This window comes from Lissotriton helveticus, chromosome 12 (genome assembly GCF_964261635.1).
Source record: "Lissotriton helveticus chromosome 12, aLisHel1.1, whole genome shotgun sequence".
In the NCBI taxonomy this organism is placed as follows: Eukaryota; Metazoa; Chordata; class Amphibia; order Caudata; family Salamandridae; genus Lissotriton; species Lissotriton helveticus.
Genome location: NC_136073.1, coordinates 106,302,182 through 106,321,158, shown reverse-complemented (window position 1 = coordinate 106,321,158; position 18,977 = coordinate 106,302,182). Strand labels below are relative to the sequence as shown.

Below are 18,977 nucleotides of genomic sequence, written 5' to 3'. Positions count from 1 at the left end.
ATGTTTGTTTTTGTTTTTTAAATACTGGGTACGGAAGGCCCATGCCTACCTTTTTCTAGCTACTATTTACCAGTATCAAGTTAAAACAAATATAGACTGTAGCCAGGGCAGTACCTGTAAGCGGAGCAAAGGAATCAGTATCAGGTCTAAAAACTAACCAATAACCCTTCTCAGATATTTGAAAAGACATCGGACTCAGGTCAACCTTCTGAAGAAGCCCAAAGCCCCAATGAACCAGGAGATCCACATATAGATACTTAATGAGCTGCCCAAGACTTGATAAAAGCAAAGTGGCCACTGTTTTATGGGCTCACTTCACACAGTGAACTCCATATTTTCGGAACAGTTTAGACTGGACTAAGCAAAATGTTTGATCCACTAATTTTGGATGTCATAATGTTGTACATGTAAGAATATGGGGTACATTTAAGGGTAATATATCAATAAATATGCAGACGTGTAATATGCTATTTATTACTATTGGTGAGTGTGGAGAGGAGCCTCCACTCCCTCAAGGCAAGATCTTGAATATTTTTTGTGATTTCTGTGAATCGGGATGTGAAAGTAAGCGTCCTGAATGTCCAGTGACGCCATGAGGTCCAAAATTGGTCTCCACTTTTCCTTTTTCTGAATCAAAAAGAAGCGGGAATAAACCCTCTCTCGTGGAGACAGAGGGACCTTCGCAATCGCCCCTTTCTGGAGCATAAGAGAGACTTCTCCGTGAAGCAGGCGTAGAGTTTTGTGAAGCATAGGGCGGGGAGGTGTCTGGGGAGGTAAATGCATAAATTCCAAAGACTGGCCGAATTGAACTAATTGTAGGACCCAACGGTCCGTGGTAATCTGCTTCCAATTTTTTATGAAATGGGATATTTTTCCTCCAATTTTTAATGATGGAAATTAATCTGAGATTGGCTGAAGTGAAGGGTCATTATCTACGTCCGTTGTTTTTTCATTGGCCTTTACCACGAAAGGACGTCTTGCCATAAGAGGATTGTTGATTTTGTTGCTGGCGCTGCTGATACAGGGATCGATTCTGGCCGGAAGAATATGAAGACCGTTACTGGTAGTCCCCTCTATAAGAGGACAGTCCTCTACCTCTAGACCCATGAAAGGACTGACTTTTGTACTGGAGAGTGCCCAATGCTCTAGCAGAGTCAGTCTCCTTTTTTATACTCTGCAGCGCTTCATCAATTCGTGAGCCGAAGAGAAATTGGCCATTATAGGGCATATCCAGAATTTTTGATTGTATCTCGGGACGAAAGGAAGTTGCCCTTAGCCAACCTTGTCGCCGCAAGACTGCCGCCCCAGCCAGCTGACGAAATCCTATGGCTGCGATATCCATCGCACAGTCTATTATTTCTGATGCTGAGGCTTCACCCTCTAGTAATATCTTCTTCGCCTCTTCTTTTGAAGAATTAGGTAACTCCGATAGATATTGGGCTAAATCCGCCCATAGCTGTCTATTGTAGCGCCCCAAAAGGGCCAAGGCATTGGCCGCCTTCACTGTTACTGCAGACATTGACGAGAATCGCTTCCCAATGTGGTCTAATCTTCGGCCTTCCTTATCTGGAGGGGCTGATACCGGGGCAGAAGGATTTCTGGACTTCTTCTGGGCCGCCTGAGTAACAACCGAATCCGGCTTGGGGTGTCCTGTTAAACACGCCTGTGCAGTATCAGGCGCCCTATACTTCTTATCTAAATGAGGTATTACCAAAGGTAGTGGACACCTCACAGGAACAGGCCAGGAAGGGTTCCACAGTGGTACTCGTACAGCGCTTAGAGACCCCTGGGTGATGGGCGCTATACAAGTGCAAATTACATTTACATGTCCCCTTCATCTGAATCATCCTCCTGAAGAAGACATGCTGGAGGCAGTGGCTGGACTCTGCTCGGTGATGTTAAAGCCTGCGTCAGCGCCTTTTTTGTGATCTTTAGGTGCACATATGTGCTTTGCAGACCTGAATCCATCATAGTCGACAAGCTCGTCGACTGTGTGGTAGTCTACGGCGGAGCGTCGATGGGTGTCAGCCGGAGGATTCATCGTCGACTGGGCCATCGTCGACAGTGGAGACATCACTGGAGACTTCGTCGACGGCGTCTTAGTAGACAGTGTTTGTCGACGGTACCTTAGTCGGCGATTTTGACCTAGTCGTCGAGTTAGTCGCCGATTCTGTCATCGGCGAGTGCAGCGTCGACGGGTGTTTTGACGTAGACAGCGTTTTCTTGATGCTTATCGTCGACGATACAGTTTTACCTGCCGTCAACGATGGGGTTGTAGTCATCAACAAGGACATGCCATCGACGTAGAAACAGTCGTCGATGTGGATACATGCGATGCAGTAGACATAGCTCTCCTCGGCGATGCAGTTGACATAGCTCTCCTCGGCGATGAAGACGTCGTCGACGATACAGTCGTCGACTGAGTCGAAACAGGCTTCTTGAAGGTGGGAACTTCCGGAGAGTAAACCTTCACAGAAGTAGCCTTGGAGAGAACCTCTGAAGACTTGAGGAGGTACCGTAGGGCTAGGAGAAGCCATCCATGGTCTCTTTAGCGAAGATTTTGAAGAGACTGAAGAACCTTCACATTCCTCAGAAGACTGCAGGTTGTCCCTGTCTTTTAGCCTCTGGAGCCAGATTAAGAGGCGTCCCTCACAGTCTGAGGGTTTTAGTGGAAAAGGTACGACACCTTGCAGTCCTTGGAAGAATGGTCTGGATACAAGCAATACAGACAGTCTTGATGTTGGTCATCTATATGTAGCCTTTTATTTCCACAGGAACCACAGGCCCTAAAAAGACCCCTTTTTGGTGTGTCAGCCATGATGATATCAGCAATCACAGATGGAACAGAATAAAATACCAAAGAACACTGGAAAACAGTTGTGAAGAAAAAACCTGAGCAGAGCTCAGAGGAGACTCCCTAAGCACAATGTGCAGTAGAAAATCTGAGGGACAGACGCTCCTTCCATGAGGGTTCTAGGGGGAGGTGACAGCTGATTGGCTCTTTTCTAGAGTTTGGTCCTTTCTACAAAAGGCCAGGGATAGGTTACTAATGTGAGGCCTTTAGTCTATGGGACATTACTTTATTTATATACCGGGGACTCCCAGTCTGACGATGGGGAATGATTCAGGCATGTGAAACTGAAAGACACCCCTAATACTGGATAACCTTGTGTTCTGGATACGGGGAGCCACCTTTATTTAGAACTGCTACACCTGAAAAGACAGCATGACAAACTATAAATGCAGATGTGCTAAGTGGACTTTGTTATTTGTTACCATTGTTAAGGCAGGGCAGGGGCATCATGACCAACTTGATGCTTGGCCTATAATTCATGGCCTCTTCCCATAGTGTTTTACCCCTGCAAGACAATTTGATGGAAGAGACCAGTTACAGACCCCTAGTCACCTTACAGTGACATTTTCTGTGGTATAAAAGAAAGCTATATATGCAATCCATACTTGTGCAAATTGTGGAGATTTTGGCATTCTTTTGGGCTGGCACATTAAAGAATGAGTGACAGACAGGTTTATTTTCCAAACCCAAAGAATTGATGATAACCCGGAGAAGTTCGAGCACTCCTTACTTGTTCAGAGAACATGGTGTTGAATTGTATAGGTTTAAAATATTTTCTCTGAAGCCAGAGGTCAACAGAGGTGGAGAGGTTCCCCAAATGTGCAGTCACTTAAACTGTGTCGCCACTGGATATAGTGAAAGAAAGGGGCTACTTTAAAAAGAGTTGCCCCACAAGACCATCAAGCAAAGAACGAACAGCAACTCTGGGCAGAACCATAGAAACAGACTGCTGAACAGAGCTTGAATGCTCATGGGAAGAGCTGTAAAAGGTGCATTGTGTGCAGCCAGAGTCGTGCGGAGGCATACACAAATGCATGAGGCCATAAGACTGATAGGACTGTTACCCTACCTGCAACTGCAGTGCACTATCAGACTCATGACGTGGTCGTATCCATGGGTTAGAAAGGGCTAGTCAGCTACACTAATCGTTCCCCCATCATGGGCATACTCAGTAACCTCATTCTAATTTCTTCACTGACCTCAATTAAGATATTCTAAAGTGGTTAAAAATACGAGACTGAATCCATGATGGTGAACCTGCAGGAAGGGTGAAGACATAACTTACAGCTGATGCCTTCAATTCAAATATTTATTGGAAACGAATCACAGCAGTATTAGATTTTCAGGATCAGGTCCTAGTACTGTAAATGTGAGTTTTGCCAATAGAACTACTTTCTTCACTAAGAACATAAGTGGGGTTTTCAAAGCTTGACAAGCTGGAGTTTAGAGTGGAAATCTGCCTGTCCAATCACTTCTTACCCACAGTACCTCCTGTAGAAAAGTATTCATCTGGCTTTGCAGACTCTTGCACCCACATGCATCATCCCGGCCGTTTGCAAATTCCAAATTGCGAAAAATAGCGAATCGCAATTTGGAATTCGCAAAACGGGATGCATGAATATTTTCTAATAGTAGCGAATCGGTAAAAATCGCATTTTTTAACCGATTCGCTAATATTATGCGAATTCTAATTTGCTAATTCGCATTTCCCATTGATTCCTATGGGCCAAAAGGCCCATAGGAATCAATGGAAATTGCGAATTTGCAAATTAGAATTCGTATATATGTTCATGCATTCCATGGGTGCGGGGGGGGGGTCCAAAGAACCCCCCCCTGCACCCCTGAAATGTATTTTTAAGTGGATGTTTCACACACACATGTCCTAAGGACATGTCTGTAACATGCAAGTTTAAAAAAAGCATTTTTTTGCTTTTTTTAAAATTTTCGCAAATTAACACGAGGGTCAACCTTGTGTTAATTTGCACTTCCAAATTCGCAATTTTTTTAAAAAATGATGCATTGCATTTAAGGAATCGCACAAATGCGATTCCTTAAATGCATTCGCATTTTTTAGAAATGCTAAAAAATGCGAATTGTGCACAAAAGTTTGATGCATCCCCAAAAAAGATTTTGCATTCGCAAACGGCCGATTTTTCCGAATCGCACCGTTTGCGAATGCAAAAAACGTTGATGCATGTGGGCGTTGGATCTCTTGGGGTGAAGTATTGCGCTTTAGCGTTGAAAACCAGGAAGATGTATTGGAGTCATTGCATGCCTGTGTGGAAGAGGCCCTAATGTTGCAAACCAAACAAAAAGTCATTGTGTACATGGAGCGGGATCTTCTCTCTCAAAGTCATTATGGACTAGTCCTGGCTTTCAAATGCATTAATAGGATTGTAACTGTTTTGTTTCCATCGAACAAATTAGTCTAACATCTGAAAACAATGATTTGCAGTTGAAAAGTTCAGGAAGGAAGAGCTGGGCCATAATTGATGTGGATTGCCATTTGCATGTGTGACGTCAGAGAGGCTACAGCTTTCTGTTGGATTACAGATATTCTGGATTGTTTTGAAAGAATGGAAGTGTGGGGAAACCTTATGGTGGACGAGAGAAGGAAACCTAAGGAACGAAAAGCATTTTGGTCAAATGAATACTAGTTGAAAGCAAAAACTATCATTTTGCGCAGGCTTTTTCGATCCAATGGATTGCAGTGCCATAGGTCTGACAGAACAAATCTGAAATTGTTGGGAGCAAGAAGTGTCAGCGTTATTAAAAGCATGGGCAAAGCATTCGAAACAAGCGAGGGCTTCAGTTATTGAGCACAATATAAATGACAAATTAAGAAACTAAGCAGAATCCTTCTAAAGTGACATCAATGAACACCTTGAAGGACAAGGCCTTCAAGCGTTGACAAAAACGTATTCTTACCGGCCACCTGGAAAGCTAGATTTTTTTCAATATATGTCACAAAAGATGGGCTTGCTTCTGCCAGGAAGGGACTTACTTCAATGAATAGGAGTGTGCGTTTTGGGAAAGGACGGGGTAATGGAGGTCACCAACGCGGATACCTGCTTTTAACTGTCTAATGAAGCCCGGAGAGTAGGGCACACGATCTGCCCGCTCCTGCGGCAGGTCTGGTCTGCTGCTATACAGATGGCGCGCTGTGGGGAGAGAAAGAGAGACATCAAGCAGCCGTCCCTTAATGAGCATCTTTAGGCCATCACAGAGCGCTAGTAGAGCCATTTAGCTCCCTGCTGGCCAGGCTCAAAAACTCTAAAAGCATTTGCCAAGCATGCAGGCTAAACCTTCCAATTCCATTTTAAAAGAATAATAAAACTGCGTTCTAGATCTGAAACATTAGAGCAGATGTTGGTTTAACAAATAGTTATTTTAGCGGGTGGATTTACAGTATGTTAATTATTGTTCTTGGATGAGTCGCCAGATAATTTCTCAAAAGAAAAATTTCTCTGCAGAAAATGTGCTTTCCAGCTGAGGGAAAGGATATCACTTTTCCAGTACTGCTCCAAAATTCTCCAAGCGCAACAATGGGCAGAGTGTAAGGCATACATATTCCTATGAAGGTAGACCAAATCATAAGGCTGCCATATCCATAAGGCCCACACATCGTAATCAGAAATTGAAACAATCAGATTTGACAACAATGTGTTACTGTAATGGATGGAGGCCTTGTGGCGCCCTAAACCAGAGTGAGACGACCCCTCTTTACACAGTAATTTTGATAGAAATCAATATTTTCGTTTAAGAGACCCATTTGGGAATTGTCCCTGGGCCCCACACCAATCAGTCTTTACCGACTGAATAAAGAGGTGTGGGCAACAGTGGCTCACCTGAAGTGTTAGAGACCAAAGAAACTGAGTGTCAAGATCATACAGATGTCTTGACTGGTGGTCAGTAAAATAAGCAGTGCACAAATATGATGCATTTCTTTATTAACCTATTGATATTAGTTGCTGAAGCTTTTACCGCTGAAGCAATCAATATATTGGCTCTTGGAGGTTAAATATGCGATTCAACAAACCCAGAAGTCAAAGGATTATTGTAGTCTACAAAAACACGTTTTTTGTGTTAGTCTTGTTATAACAAGAGTTGGCAGAAATTCATCTGTTGTGGCAGACCGGGGTTAGCAAATAATCCATAAGGTTCAGAATTTGGCATGCTTGTTCAACAGGGCCTTCAACATTGTGGTGCCCTGGAACACAGCTGTGGATGGTGGCAAAATGAAAAGCAGTCTTCACACAGTAACTTACTCGCCATTGCGTGTTAACCTAAAAGAGTATAACTCATAGAACCAAGCCCCCGAAAGAGGTCTGCTCCTCAACACCATGCAACTCCAAGCATGATTTGGCCCAAGTCATCATTAAACGACTTCACAAACTCAATATCCTCCCTAGATTCAAATATTTAAAATGCCTCATTTTCCTCTGCTTTTTTAATTTTGCACATTTTTATTTAATCTTCGATAAATTGTATGGTGTGTATCGCCTACAAATTGCTTGCCATGTGCATTCTATTTGTTCTGATAGATAAGCTAGAACTAGAGCTTTAAAACATGCAAAATACAACCCAATCTCAAATGGTACAGATTCCTTCAATGTAGAAAGCGTTACTGTGATTTCCGTTCATAAGTTGCAGTAATATCTTAAGGTGAATGAATTGTTGTGTCAATCTACAAACCATCAGTCAGGGAAGGATTTACACTGAATAGGAAATGACATTCATTGTATTTAGAGACAGCAAAAATGTGATATCAAGTAGAAGTTATATCAATTTAAAAGGCAGACATGCATCATTGCTTTCATCTGATGATCGTCATGTACACAGCAAAGGAACTTGTCTATATCCAACAAAGAACGTGGGTAAAAGTTACATTTAAGAAAGGTCTCAAAGTCTAATTTGATTGTCCACCTTATTATGAAAGACCCTGCTTTAATTGGCATGACTGCTAATGGTGCTTTTCCAATACTAGCATCTTCAACAGATACCCATGCAAAAATTAACTGGGAACTGAGTCTGCCAGACACCTGATGTGGAGAAATGAGTAATTGCTGCACGGAAACCCATGGAAGGGCCACCTTGGAGACACAGGTTCACCCTAAATTTCTGGGAAACTAAGCATTGGGGAACTGAGGACTAATCTGTGAGATTGACCGCTGACCAGGATGACTGATATACATTATTCTAAGCCTGAAAGGTGGCTCGCTGGCATGAAAATCAAATCAAAAGAGGACAGTTGTGCCAGCAGCTACGTCTGGCTTGTTCTCTGGTTCCCCCTGGCACGAGAGGTGGGCAAGCCAGAAAATGTATGTGAAGAGCAAAGCCAGGGGAACAGCTTGGCTCTAATAGCCAAACCACGAGCCAAGTCAGCCCAAAATGGTCAGGCTGCGAGACGCTGGGGGCCGAGTGTGGGAATGGGTCTTGAAGAGGGCTTGTGGGAAATCTGTGGCAGACTGGTGCATGCTGGAGATGGACATGCTGATGGATGCAGAAACATTTCACTATTGACAGGTTGGTGTGAAAGGCAGGTATGGATGGGGGAACAGTCTCTCCACTCTGCCATGATATGTCTTTCCTTTCCATTTTCTTTCTTCACATTTCTTAATGCTACCACATGACAAATCTCCATCTGTTCTCCATCCCATGTCCCTTTGCCAGCTGTCATCTATATCACTGCATGCCACATTTCTTCCCAAATACCGTCCCTCTTCCTCCGTCCTAATTCGGTCTCCTCTTGCAACCTGTGCTGGAGAAGGTAAGGGTAGGCGCTCAGAAGGGTCGCGTCTAGAAGCAAAGACAGCATCAAAGACAGCATCATAGGAGCGTAGCAGCTACACAGATGAGATGGTGTGTGAGTGCTTTGAACTGGTTGCACTCACAGCGTGGCGAGTGTACAAAGGGATTTCAGGCCATACCACAGCAGAGCCAGGCTCGAGCGTCAGTGGCTCACCCACTTCCACCTGGCACAGCCTCTTGCCACCCACCCTCTGTTCCGGGGATACTGAAGATGGCAGCAGATTGATTACGCAAACAGGGATCTAAGAACCAGATCCACTTTTTCATTTCCAATACTAAACCCCAAGGCGCAGGTTGGAAGTGTTGTGCCTCAGACAAAAATGTATACGTTACGAAAGAATGGGGTAGGACCCTTCACAATTTCCCGACTGAACGTGCACAAGCCCACTTTCTTTCGAGCTGAGGTGCCATGCGTGTCTAGAAGGCTGCCATTCAAAGCCGTTTCTCATTCCTCAGCTCTAACACTCAAGTTACAGCATTTATTGTACAGGAGAAAAAAATGTTCTATTAAAATTCAGCAAGTGTGTCCCTAGTTTTAAATTGCAATTTTGGCTCAATTCATAAGTTCGCCCTTGCATAAGTGGAAAAGATATGTACGTGATTTGTTTACATTAGTAAAAGCTTCATTTCATATTTGCATTGGGATAATATAGTGGGAAAATAGACAGGAGGGCCTCTTTAAGGCACTTTTAAAAGGAAAACATGATCATAAACCTTAGACGCTTACATGTTCATATAACAAAAGCATGCACTGTAGATGCACATTTACATGCAAATATAATACATAGTGTTAAGATTGTATCTCACCTATAACTGTGAAGGAGGGCACAAACCGGTTGTGACAGCCTTCTGCTAAAGTGACACTGATGTACATAGCATAGGCAACTATCTTTTTATTAGAACTTGTTCCCTACTCTCAGGGTTCAAGGGAGAGCAGAGGGGGCGTCCAGCACTGGCGCTTAGGTGCACAAATAGAAAAATTAGAAGCTTTTTCATTGTTCTTGAGTTACGGTGAGGTCTTTCATTTTAAGGTTTTCTGCCATTGGCATTATAGTAGTGCGTAAGGGCCACGCCCCACATACAGATTCCCCTCGCGCCCCACCCACCAATCATTTGGTGAAGCGGGTCCTCTGCTAGGGGACTGTGGTGAAGAGGACCGACGGACGGCGGAGGCGCAGGGAGGGCCCGGCCCGACAGGAGCAGATGGTGAAAGGTCAGGCCCAGACTTAGCGCGCCGGACACAAATAGAAGCGGACAGGCCTCATCCCCGGCCTCGGGTTCAGCACCAGGCCTTCATTAGCTGTTCCGCTCGGTAATCCGGCCCCTCGCCGCGGGAGGGCCGCGCCGTGGTAGGCTGGCGCTAATTGAGCACGGCCCACCCCGGGGCGCGGGAGGCGAGCAACAGCACCCTGGTGCCATCAAATGCCAGAGTGAATGTCACCGCGCCCCGCGGCTCACGCTAATGAGGGGAGGGAGGGTGGAAGAGGGGGGGAAGGAAGCAGACAAGATGGTCGGGCAGATGGGAGACGATGACTAAGGAAAGAAAGGGGACGATGAAATGCGAAGAAGACGGTGTCAAGTATTGAGGGATGAGAGTGAAGACTCGGGCGAGAATAAAAGGGCAAGAGACTGAGGAGAAACGAGGAAGAAAAGCTGAACAAGAAATGGAACGAGGAAATGGGAGAATACAAAGGGCACGTGGAAAATGTATAGAAATGACCGTCAGGAGAGAAAAGGCGACAGCAGGAGGGTCGCGGGATAGGAGAGGGAGGAGAGAAGAAACTCCTTTCCACCATGCAAATTCTTCTATGTTCTAATCTACATGGTCAAATATACTCGAGGGAAAAATCGCAGTTGCAATGGCAAATTGCGCTGAACTCGGATTGACATTTTGGGAGCACAGCCGCACACGCAGTTTGCACCAAAGCTAACATTTAGTGAACATGTACTGCGCCCCCCCTTTTTTTTTTTAAATGAGGGGCAGGGAGCTCTATAGACACTGTTACCAGGTTCTTAGTGCTGCGTGCAGTACGCAGTATCCCGGGTGGACAGTGCTAGCCGTCATTAGCTTCAAATGTTCTTTGAACCCTATAGTGTATTGAATGGGGTTTCTTTTAGTACAGTGTAACACAATCAATGAAAAGATGGCTGTCCCTGTGTCGGCACACGCAGCTATCCTTTAATGTTTTTTAGAATCCAGTACTAAAAAGCACTGGCAAAGCCAATAGGTCTACCCTACGCAGGAGCAATTGGATTTGCCAATGTGTTTTAGCCATGTTGTGCACCAGTGTGGCTGCTATTCAACATGGTTAAATTAGCAGTGTAGACGAGTGGCATGGAGTCTTAGAGTGGAATAGTATAGTGTGTTGTGTACTGGAGTGGCACAGAGTGGAGTTGCGTAGAATGGTGTACAGTTGAGTGGAATAGAGTAGCGTGAACTGGTGTAGAGTGCAATGGCGTGGAGTGTTGCGGAGTAGAGTGGCATACAGTGCACTGGCGTAGAGTGCAGCAGCATAGAATTTAACATCGTACAATGCAGCGTCCTACATTAGAGCGTTGCATAGTAGAGTGCAGGGGCATAGATTGCAGTGGTTCAAAGTAGCGTAGAGTGAAGTGGTGCAGAGTAGAATATAGTGCATTAGAGTGGTGTAGAGTGCTGCAGAGAGTAGTGGCATAGAGTGTATTGATGTAGAGTGGTGTAAAGTGCATTGGCACAGAATGCAGTGGAGTGGAGTAGAATGTTGAAAAGTGCAAGGGCGTAGAGGGCAGCAGCAGAGTAGAGTGCATTGGTGTAGAATGTTGGAGTATAGTGGCATAGTGTGCAGCAGCATATAACTCAGCGCACAATGGTGTCGTTGAATGCAGCGGTGCACAGCAGAGTGCAGTGGTGTAGAGTAGCAGAGTGTGCAGTGGCACAGAGTGCAGATTAGAGTAGTGCAGTGGCGCTGATTAGAGTGCAGTGGCGTAAAGTAGATAGTTTCAGAGAAGAGTGGCGCAGGGTAGAGTTCAGTGGCTTAGCGTAGAGAGGCATAGATTAGAACACCGTACAGGTGAGTGGTAGAGTGCATTGGCACTGGGTGCTTGGCGTACGGTACAGCTACAAAGGGTTATGTTACAGAATTTTTTTAAGCGCAGCGGTTATCCAGAGGTATCCTGGCGCTAGGTACCCATCCTTTTGACAAAGCAGCAGATAAGAGGTTACTTATTAAAGAGCCAGGTCTTCAAGTCTCTCCTGAAGGCTAGGTGGTCGGTGGCATTTCTCAGGTGAAGAGGGAGGTCATCCCAGGCTTTGGCTGCCCAGCAACAAAACTTCGGCCTCCCCATGTCGCCTTTTTTATAACTGGGACTGTAATCAGCTTGGCGCCTAGGGTTTTGTAAAGTGGAATGATGCAGAGTGGTGCTGCGTACAGTGCTGTGGCATGGAGGGGTGCAGAGTTGAGTGGAGGGGTGCAGAGTGGAGTATGCAGGGTGTGGTAGCGTAATGCCATTTCAGACGCATTTTCAACTGAAATGACCATTACATTGGCACAGGCAAACAATTTTACTAATAAAACTATACAGTTAACAAATACTTGCACACTTCATTTCAATAATGCGTGCTATGAAAAAAAATCCTACCCCTACTATCCAGCAAGATTGTCACATAAATCCTCTCACTTTGAAGTTGGAGAAAGAAAAGTAAATACCAAGCTCCTTGGAAGACAGCCTGAAATTTGACCTCAGTCTTTGAATGCACAAATGTGACAAGATAAGCGCAAGATTTACAGGCTTGTTCACCGAAAGATGCACTCATGGAAGAATACAAGGAGCGGTAGTGTGAAATTAGCTTCTTGACAAATAGATAGCTAAAAAAATGTGAGTTAAGCCACAAACCAATAGTAAGCAATGGGTGGAATGCATTCCCAAGGAAGATTTCTGAATCTCGCCATGGGGTTTAGAAAACCAGACAGCTGCAGTGTCTGTTAGGCTTTGAGCTAAAAATAGACGACAAAGGAAACGAGCATTGGCAAAGCCAATAGCTCAGCAGCCAAAGCCAGACCTTGTTTCCATAAAGACAGATTTTGTCCGATGATTGCCATGATGATGATTACTACATTTGTTATAGCTATTTAAACCAAGGGAATTGTATTGTCTGCATTTGCTCTGCTTTGTGCTCCATTAATGACACTACCACCTTCCAGCGCCAATAAAATATGGAGTGTCTCAGGTATTTTAATCAATGTGCCAGGGAGCTAGCAATACAAATTCCGGGGTTATGAGCATTAAAGAATAGATTACTTTCTCACATGTTTGACTTCCAACCTTTGGATAGCAAGAATGACAGAGTTAAGTTCCAAGGAAGGAAATTTCTGCAAGTTCGTTGGGTAAGATTCTATAAATTTTAGCTCAGTGTGCACTTTAACAGAAGGCTGCCTACATGGAAAAATTGTCTTGTCAAGACAATTGCTTTTTATATTCAGAATTCTTCTTACATGGAATCTGCACCTCAGTAACACGTTTCTTCCTTTCTTTCTTTCATAAAGGGGAGACATCTAGCACTCAAAGTTGAGCTCAAGTCAGTTATTAACATTTTAGCTGTGCCTCGCATTTTCTAATAAGCCCAATAATAACAGTCGTGGGTTAGTTCCTTGCATAAGGTACCTGTGCTCTCTAAGCCACGGTTAGGTGTGGCCTAGAGATTCGCCAGCCCCCTGTAATAAAAAAACTAAAAATACATGCATGAAGAGGTTGTGTCTTCTTCCACTACACGGTCAACTCTTTCACATACTGTTTTCACCACAACATGCAGCCATTGGCTTTCTTCCACTGCAAGATTCTGCACTTTGTCTGTTCACATGTGAACATCCAATTAAATAAAAGTTATACTTCACTACCAGGGCTCATGGGCTTAATCAATGCTTGTGGTTTCCACTCTTATCCCTTTTTAGGTCTTGCCCAGACAGCACTTACGCAGCCTCTTCGAGACATGCTGTATTCAGGTATGGACTTTAAGCTCTGCCCATATTTTCAATTAGCTCCGGTTACTGTCAATTTGTAAATGGTTGCTTTTGATTCGTGAATAGGCATACTAGTCCCTCCTTAGTACCGCCTTTTCTCCTGTTGTAACCTCCCATGAGGGCTGCCCCTTTTACATGTCTTGTTACTCTGGATGTTTTAATTACAAGTCTGTGAGCACTATTTTCTGAAAGGAATTTCTCCTGCCTGCTGTTGCAAGCGGAACACTCATTCGCAACCCCTCGCAGCTTGTTTGTATTCGAAACAGCTGCTCTACGCTCCCTCTCATGGGCTGAAGCTTCCTCCTCCTCCCTACTCCCTCCCCTGTTAACGACGTGAGGAGGCAACTGTCTCTTCTGCGTGATTCGCTGAGCTCTATTTCTAATATAGCCATGGTTTTTCAAATCAGCGTGGCAAGCCGCACTTCAATATCCAGCACTGCGTCTTTAACCCTTTGCATGCTCTTTACGGCCCCTGGCCGTGATGAGTCAGTGGGCGTGTCCCCACGACGGCCAGGGGCGGTCGTAATCTCGCCCACTATGTAAATTGCCCGCACAACGCGAAAATTAGCCACGCATGAAAGGGGTTAAAGCAGCGTGGGGCACTTCAGCAAAGACTAAAGATTCATTTATGTTATGTTATGTTATTAAGGTATTTGTTAAGCGCGCCATCGCCGATTGGTTTCTTGGCGCTGAGATCAACAGTAACATAAACGTGGTTGAGGGATAGAGGATTATTGAAGTGCTTGTCTGAAGAGCCAGGTCTTCAAGGCTTTCCGGAAAGAGAGGAGGTATTTGCAATTCCGAATCTCCAGAGGGAAGGTGTTCCATAGGCAGGGGGCAAGTGTTGCAAACCTGCGCTTAAGTTTAAAAGAAGGCGTCTGGAGGAGGCCCTGGTGGAGTGAGCGTAGGTTGTATCTGGTGATTAGTAGGTCAATACATTTGGGGCTTTTGCAGTGCAAGGACTTAATCATACACCCTGTTTTGAATGCACAGCGCTGGGTGACTGGAAGCCAGTGCAGTTTCCCGAGTAGGGGAGTAGCTGCATGTCGCCTCGGTTGTTTCAGAATTAGCCTCGCGGCATAGTTCTGTACCATCTGGAGACGTATAGGTAGTTGGGAAGACCTAGACAGATGGCATTCGCGTAATCCAGATGGGACAGAACGGTGGCGATCACGACCTGGGTGATTGCTTCGGGCGTGAGTAGACGCCGAACCTTCCGGATTTATTTTTTTAACTGGAAGAAGCATTTGGAGACCACCTGGCCCACTTGTGCTTTTAATGAAAGATCACAGTCCACAATGACTCCAAGTGTTTTGGCCGATGGGGAGGGTGTCGGGGCTTGACCTAAATCCGGAGGCCAGTAGTGGGGGCCCCAGTGCTTGACGCTGTCCCCAGTAAGGACCAGCTCGGTTTTTCCTGGATTCAGTTTCAGCTGGTTTTGATCCATCCAAGATTTGATGTACCTCATGGTTGACTGGAAGTGCAGGATGGAGTTTTCAGTGTTGTCGATAGTAAAAAGTAGCTGTAAGTCATCGGCATAATTGTAGACCCTCACCTGTTCGTCTCTAAGGGAGTATGTATAAATTGAATAGGTGGGGTGACAGGGAGGAGCCCTGTGGCACTTCGCATGCGATGGACTGTTTAGCGCCCGTTAGATCTCCAAGACGCACTGCCTGTGTGCGGTTTTTTCAACACTGTACTAAGGACCTCGATGCTATCGGAAGGTAAAGAAACACTGAATATGCAGCATTAGTGTTGCAATTTAGAGGTAAGGAAGTACTTAAAACACATGTTTACGTGAGACCGGAGGAGTTACCATCATCGTTTTGCCAGTTTCTTGCATTAGGAGCATTGAAACTATAACAATACTTGTGCTACACGAGGGCACTTAACACTGAGGATAGTTTTAAAAATATTTCCAATCCAAATTGTTTAAATATCTGGCAAAGGTTTGCTGTCGGAACAGCCCAGACGATCCCACTGCCCCCTCCCCCTAGGCATATTCCTGCAGACGGTTAAAATAGCGATTAGCATTTTATCATCAGTTCGAGGCAGCTTGCGTGCTATTAACCCTCGAGAGGGATGCTTTTTAAAACCATGCAGGATTTATAGCAGATTTATTCTGCCGCACACGTGGTTTTACATTTTAAACAAACTAGTTGTGCCCCTTTTTAGGTCTCGCCTGTCGATGCGCATGCGCATCGAGCAAGGCGAGAGTATTGCGAGTTATCCACTCTTTATCCACACTGCAAGGAATCGTGGCGATTCCTTGCAGTGCCCGTGACTTTTAAGGTCAATGCGCATGCGCATTAAGCTTATGCGCATGCGCATTGACCTTAAAAGTCACGGGCGCGTGCATGTCCGTCTTTGTTTACCCGCACCGCCCCCTCCCGCCGTGCCTCCCCTACTCTCCTCCCCCCTCCTCCTCTCCTCCCCTGCCTGCCTGCCGCTAGCCTTGTTTCCAATTATTTCTACACGCAGGCTCCATATCCAGTAGCGCTGCCTGTAAATATCGCGAGGGTTCCTCAGTCCGCCACTGCGGCTGTCCAGGTAAATAAATACAAAATGGTTGCTTGGGCGGGATCGTTAATGGGGCTGCATAGTACAGCCTGCATCTCTCCAATCCATGCATCTCTCCCCTTACCCAGTCTTCGGTTTCCAAACACGCCTCTACTGGTGCTTGCTTTTACTATTGTGCCGAAGATTATTGTGTCGCCGATTTCACGAAGCGCCTTCTGATTTGTTTTTAAGGGTCAGCATTCTAGTGTTGCCTGCTGTACCAGCACGCACGCACCATAGAGTCTGGCACTGCGTAGACTTGAATGCCCTGATCACGTGACCCGGAAATACCGAGCAATCTGGTTTGGCGCGCTCTGGCTTACCTATTTAAAAATAATCGGCCAAGACAAGCCCGTGTACACATCGAGGGAAGCGGGCAGACACTTTTGGTACCAGCGGCATGTAAGTAACCCTCCAGATTTTCCAGCTTGCTAATCTCCATTTTACTTTGAGGACATAGTGCGAAGCCGCATCACTCAGTTAAATTACCCGCTATTCGTTAACACCCTATCTTGGATGTATTTGAGTATATGATCTAGCTGCACTTATTGTTTGCGCCACGTCCCCACCACATTCCACTGCTTTACAAATATTGTGTTAATCTCCTGTTGATTTGGTTCAAAATCAATTGGCGCTCCAATCTTATTAGTGATCTGGTCAATATTCCTCGGTGTTGTGCCTCGTTTTATTAACCAGCGTGCGTTAGAGGGGTGTTTCAGTCTGCCGTGACAGCTGGTGTTGTGTGTTTTCGTTATCAGGGTCAATAGTACTTACTATCGACAATGGTTGTAATTTAAACAGTCTATAAGCAGTCCTCTGAAGTCATTAGATGTAGCTCACTCACCCTCACTCACCCTCACCCACACTCACCCTCAACCCCTCACTCACACTCACCCTCACTCACCCTCACTCACCCTCACCCACACTCACCCTCACTCACCCTCACCCTCACTCACCCTCAACCCCTCACCTACCCTCACTCACCCTCAACCCCTCACCTACCCTCACCCTCACTCACCCTCAACCCCTCACCTACCCTCACCCTCACCCTCACTCACCCTCAACCCCTCACCCTCACCCTCACTCACCCTCAACACCTCACCCTCACTCACCCTCAACACCTCACCCTCACTCCCTCACCCTCACTCACCCTCAACCCCTCACCCTCAACCCCTCACTCACCCTCAACCCCTCACCCTCACTCACCCTCAACCCCTCACTCACACTCACCCTCACTCACCCTCAACCCCTCACCCACACTCACCCTCACCCACACTCACCCTCACCCACACTCACCCTCACCCACACTCACCCTCACTCACCCTCAACCCCTCACTCACCCTCACTCACCCTCAACCCCTCACTCACCCTCACCCTCACTCACCCTCAACCCCTCACCCTCACTCACCCTCAACCCCTCACCCTCACTCACCCTCACCTTCACTCACCCTCAACCCCTCACCCTCAACGCCTCACCCTCAACCCCTCACCCACCTTCACTCACCCTCACTCACCCTCACCCACCCTCAACCCCTCATCCTCACTCACCCTCAACCCCTCACCCACCCTCAACCCCTCACCCCCACTCACCCCCACTCACCCTCAACCCCTCACCCTCAACCCCTCACCCTCACTCACCCTCACTCACCCTCAACCCCTCGCCCACCCTCAACCCCTCACCCTCAATCACTCACCCACACTCACCCTCACTCACCCTCACCCTCACTCACCTTCACCCTCACTCACCTTCACCCTCACTCACCTTCACCCTCACTCACCCTCAACCCCTCACCCTCACTCACCCCCACTCACCCTCAACCCCTCACCCTCAACCCCTCACCCTCCCTCACCCTCAACCCCTCACCCTCACTCACCCTCAACCCCTCACCCTCACTCACCCTCAACCCCTCACCCTCACTCACCCTCAACCCCTCACCCTCAATCCCTCACCCTCACCCACACTCACCCACCCTCACTCACCCTCACTCACCCTCACTCACCCTCACTCACCCTCAACCTCATGCTAAAGATTTACAAAAAAAACCATTAACAATTCTAAAAGCACTAACTCTAATGCTGCGAGACCTATTGCATTTCTAATGCTTGTTATTTTTTATTCTTCAGCACTTTTTATATTTTAACATTTAAACAAATGCAGACATAACACATGCTGTTAACCACAATTCGCTCAAACAGCAACCATAGCCACATCTGGTTGATGCTCGCTTTGTAAGAACCATGGGCATTCATTTGCTAAGCAATACCCTCCCTTGCATATTGCTCGTAAAAATGAAGGTTGAGTCGCTCACAGACACCTCGGCATCCTTCACAGTGCCCAGGACAGCACTTATATAGACAACAAATTAAATGATATTCAAATCGGTCACATTGTATCTAGTACAACATCTATACAAGAAAAACACGTCAAATAATCACTCCACTACAAACAAACATTAAAAAACTGTCATTTACAACGCCAATAGATCCAACTTTCACAAATGCGAGACCTAGTGCATTGCAAATGTTTGTTCTTTGCAGCCACATGTTTTTCTTTCTATATGTGAAGCACAGGCTGATAAAACGCTTTCCCAATGCCAGACCAGTGGCTTTAGTCGGTGCTCGTTTTTAGGTCGAGGCTACCGTCCCTCAGCGAAGCTGGGGGCGGAGCCGAAGATTTAATGATTTCAACAGCGAGGCTTTATTTCACCTCTCTTCCATTGGCTAGCTTCGTAAATAGAGGCTAGCCATTGGAAGAG

General features: G+C 46.0%; 1 protein-coding gene across 1 annotated transcript in view; it reads right to left on the bottom strand.

The window, feature by feature from the left end:
• The window catches only part of CNTROB (centrobin, centriole duplication and spindle assembly protein), a 442,502-nt gene that overhangs the window by 25,480 nt on the left and 398,045 nt on the right, over window positions 1-18,977 (bottom strand). The window contains 1 exon segment of the mRNA XM_078668775.1: window positions 5,923-6,015. Within this exon segment, the coding sequence (XP_078524901.1) occupies window positions 5,923-6,015 (93 nt within the window).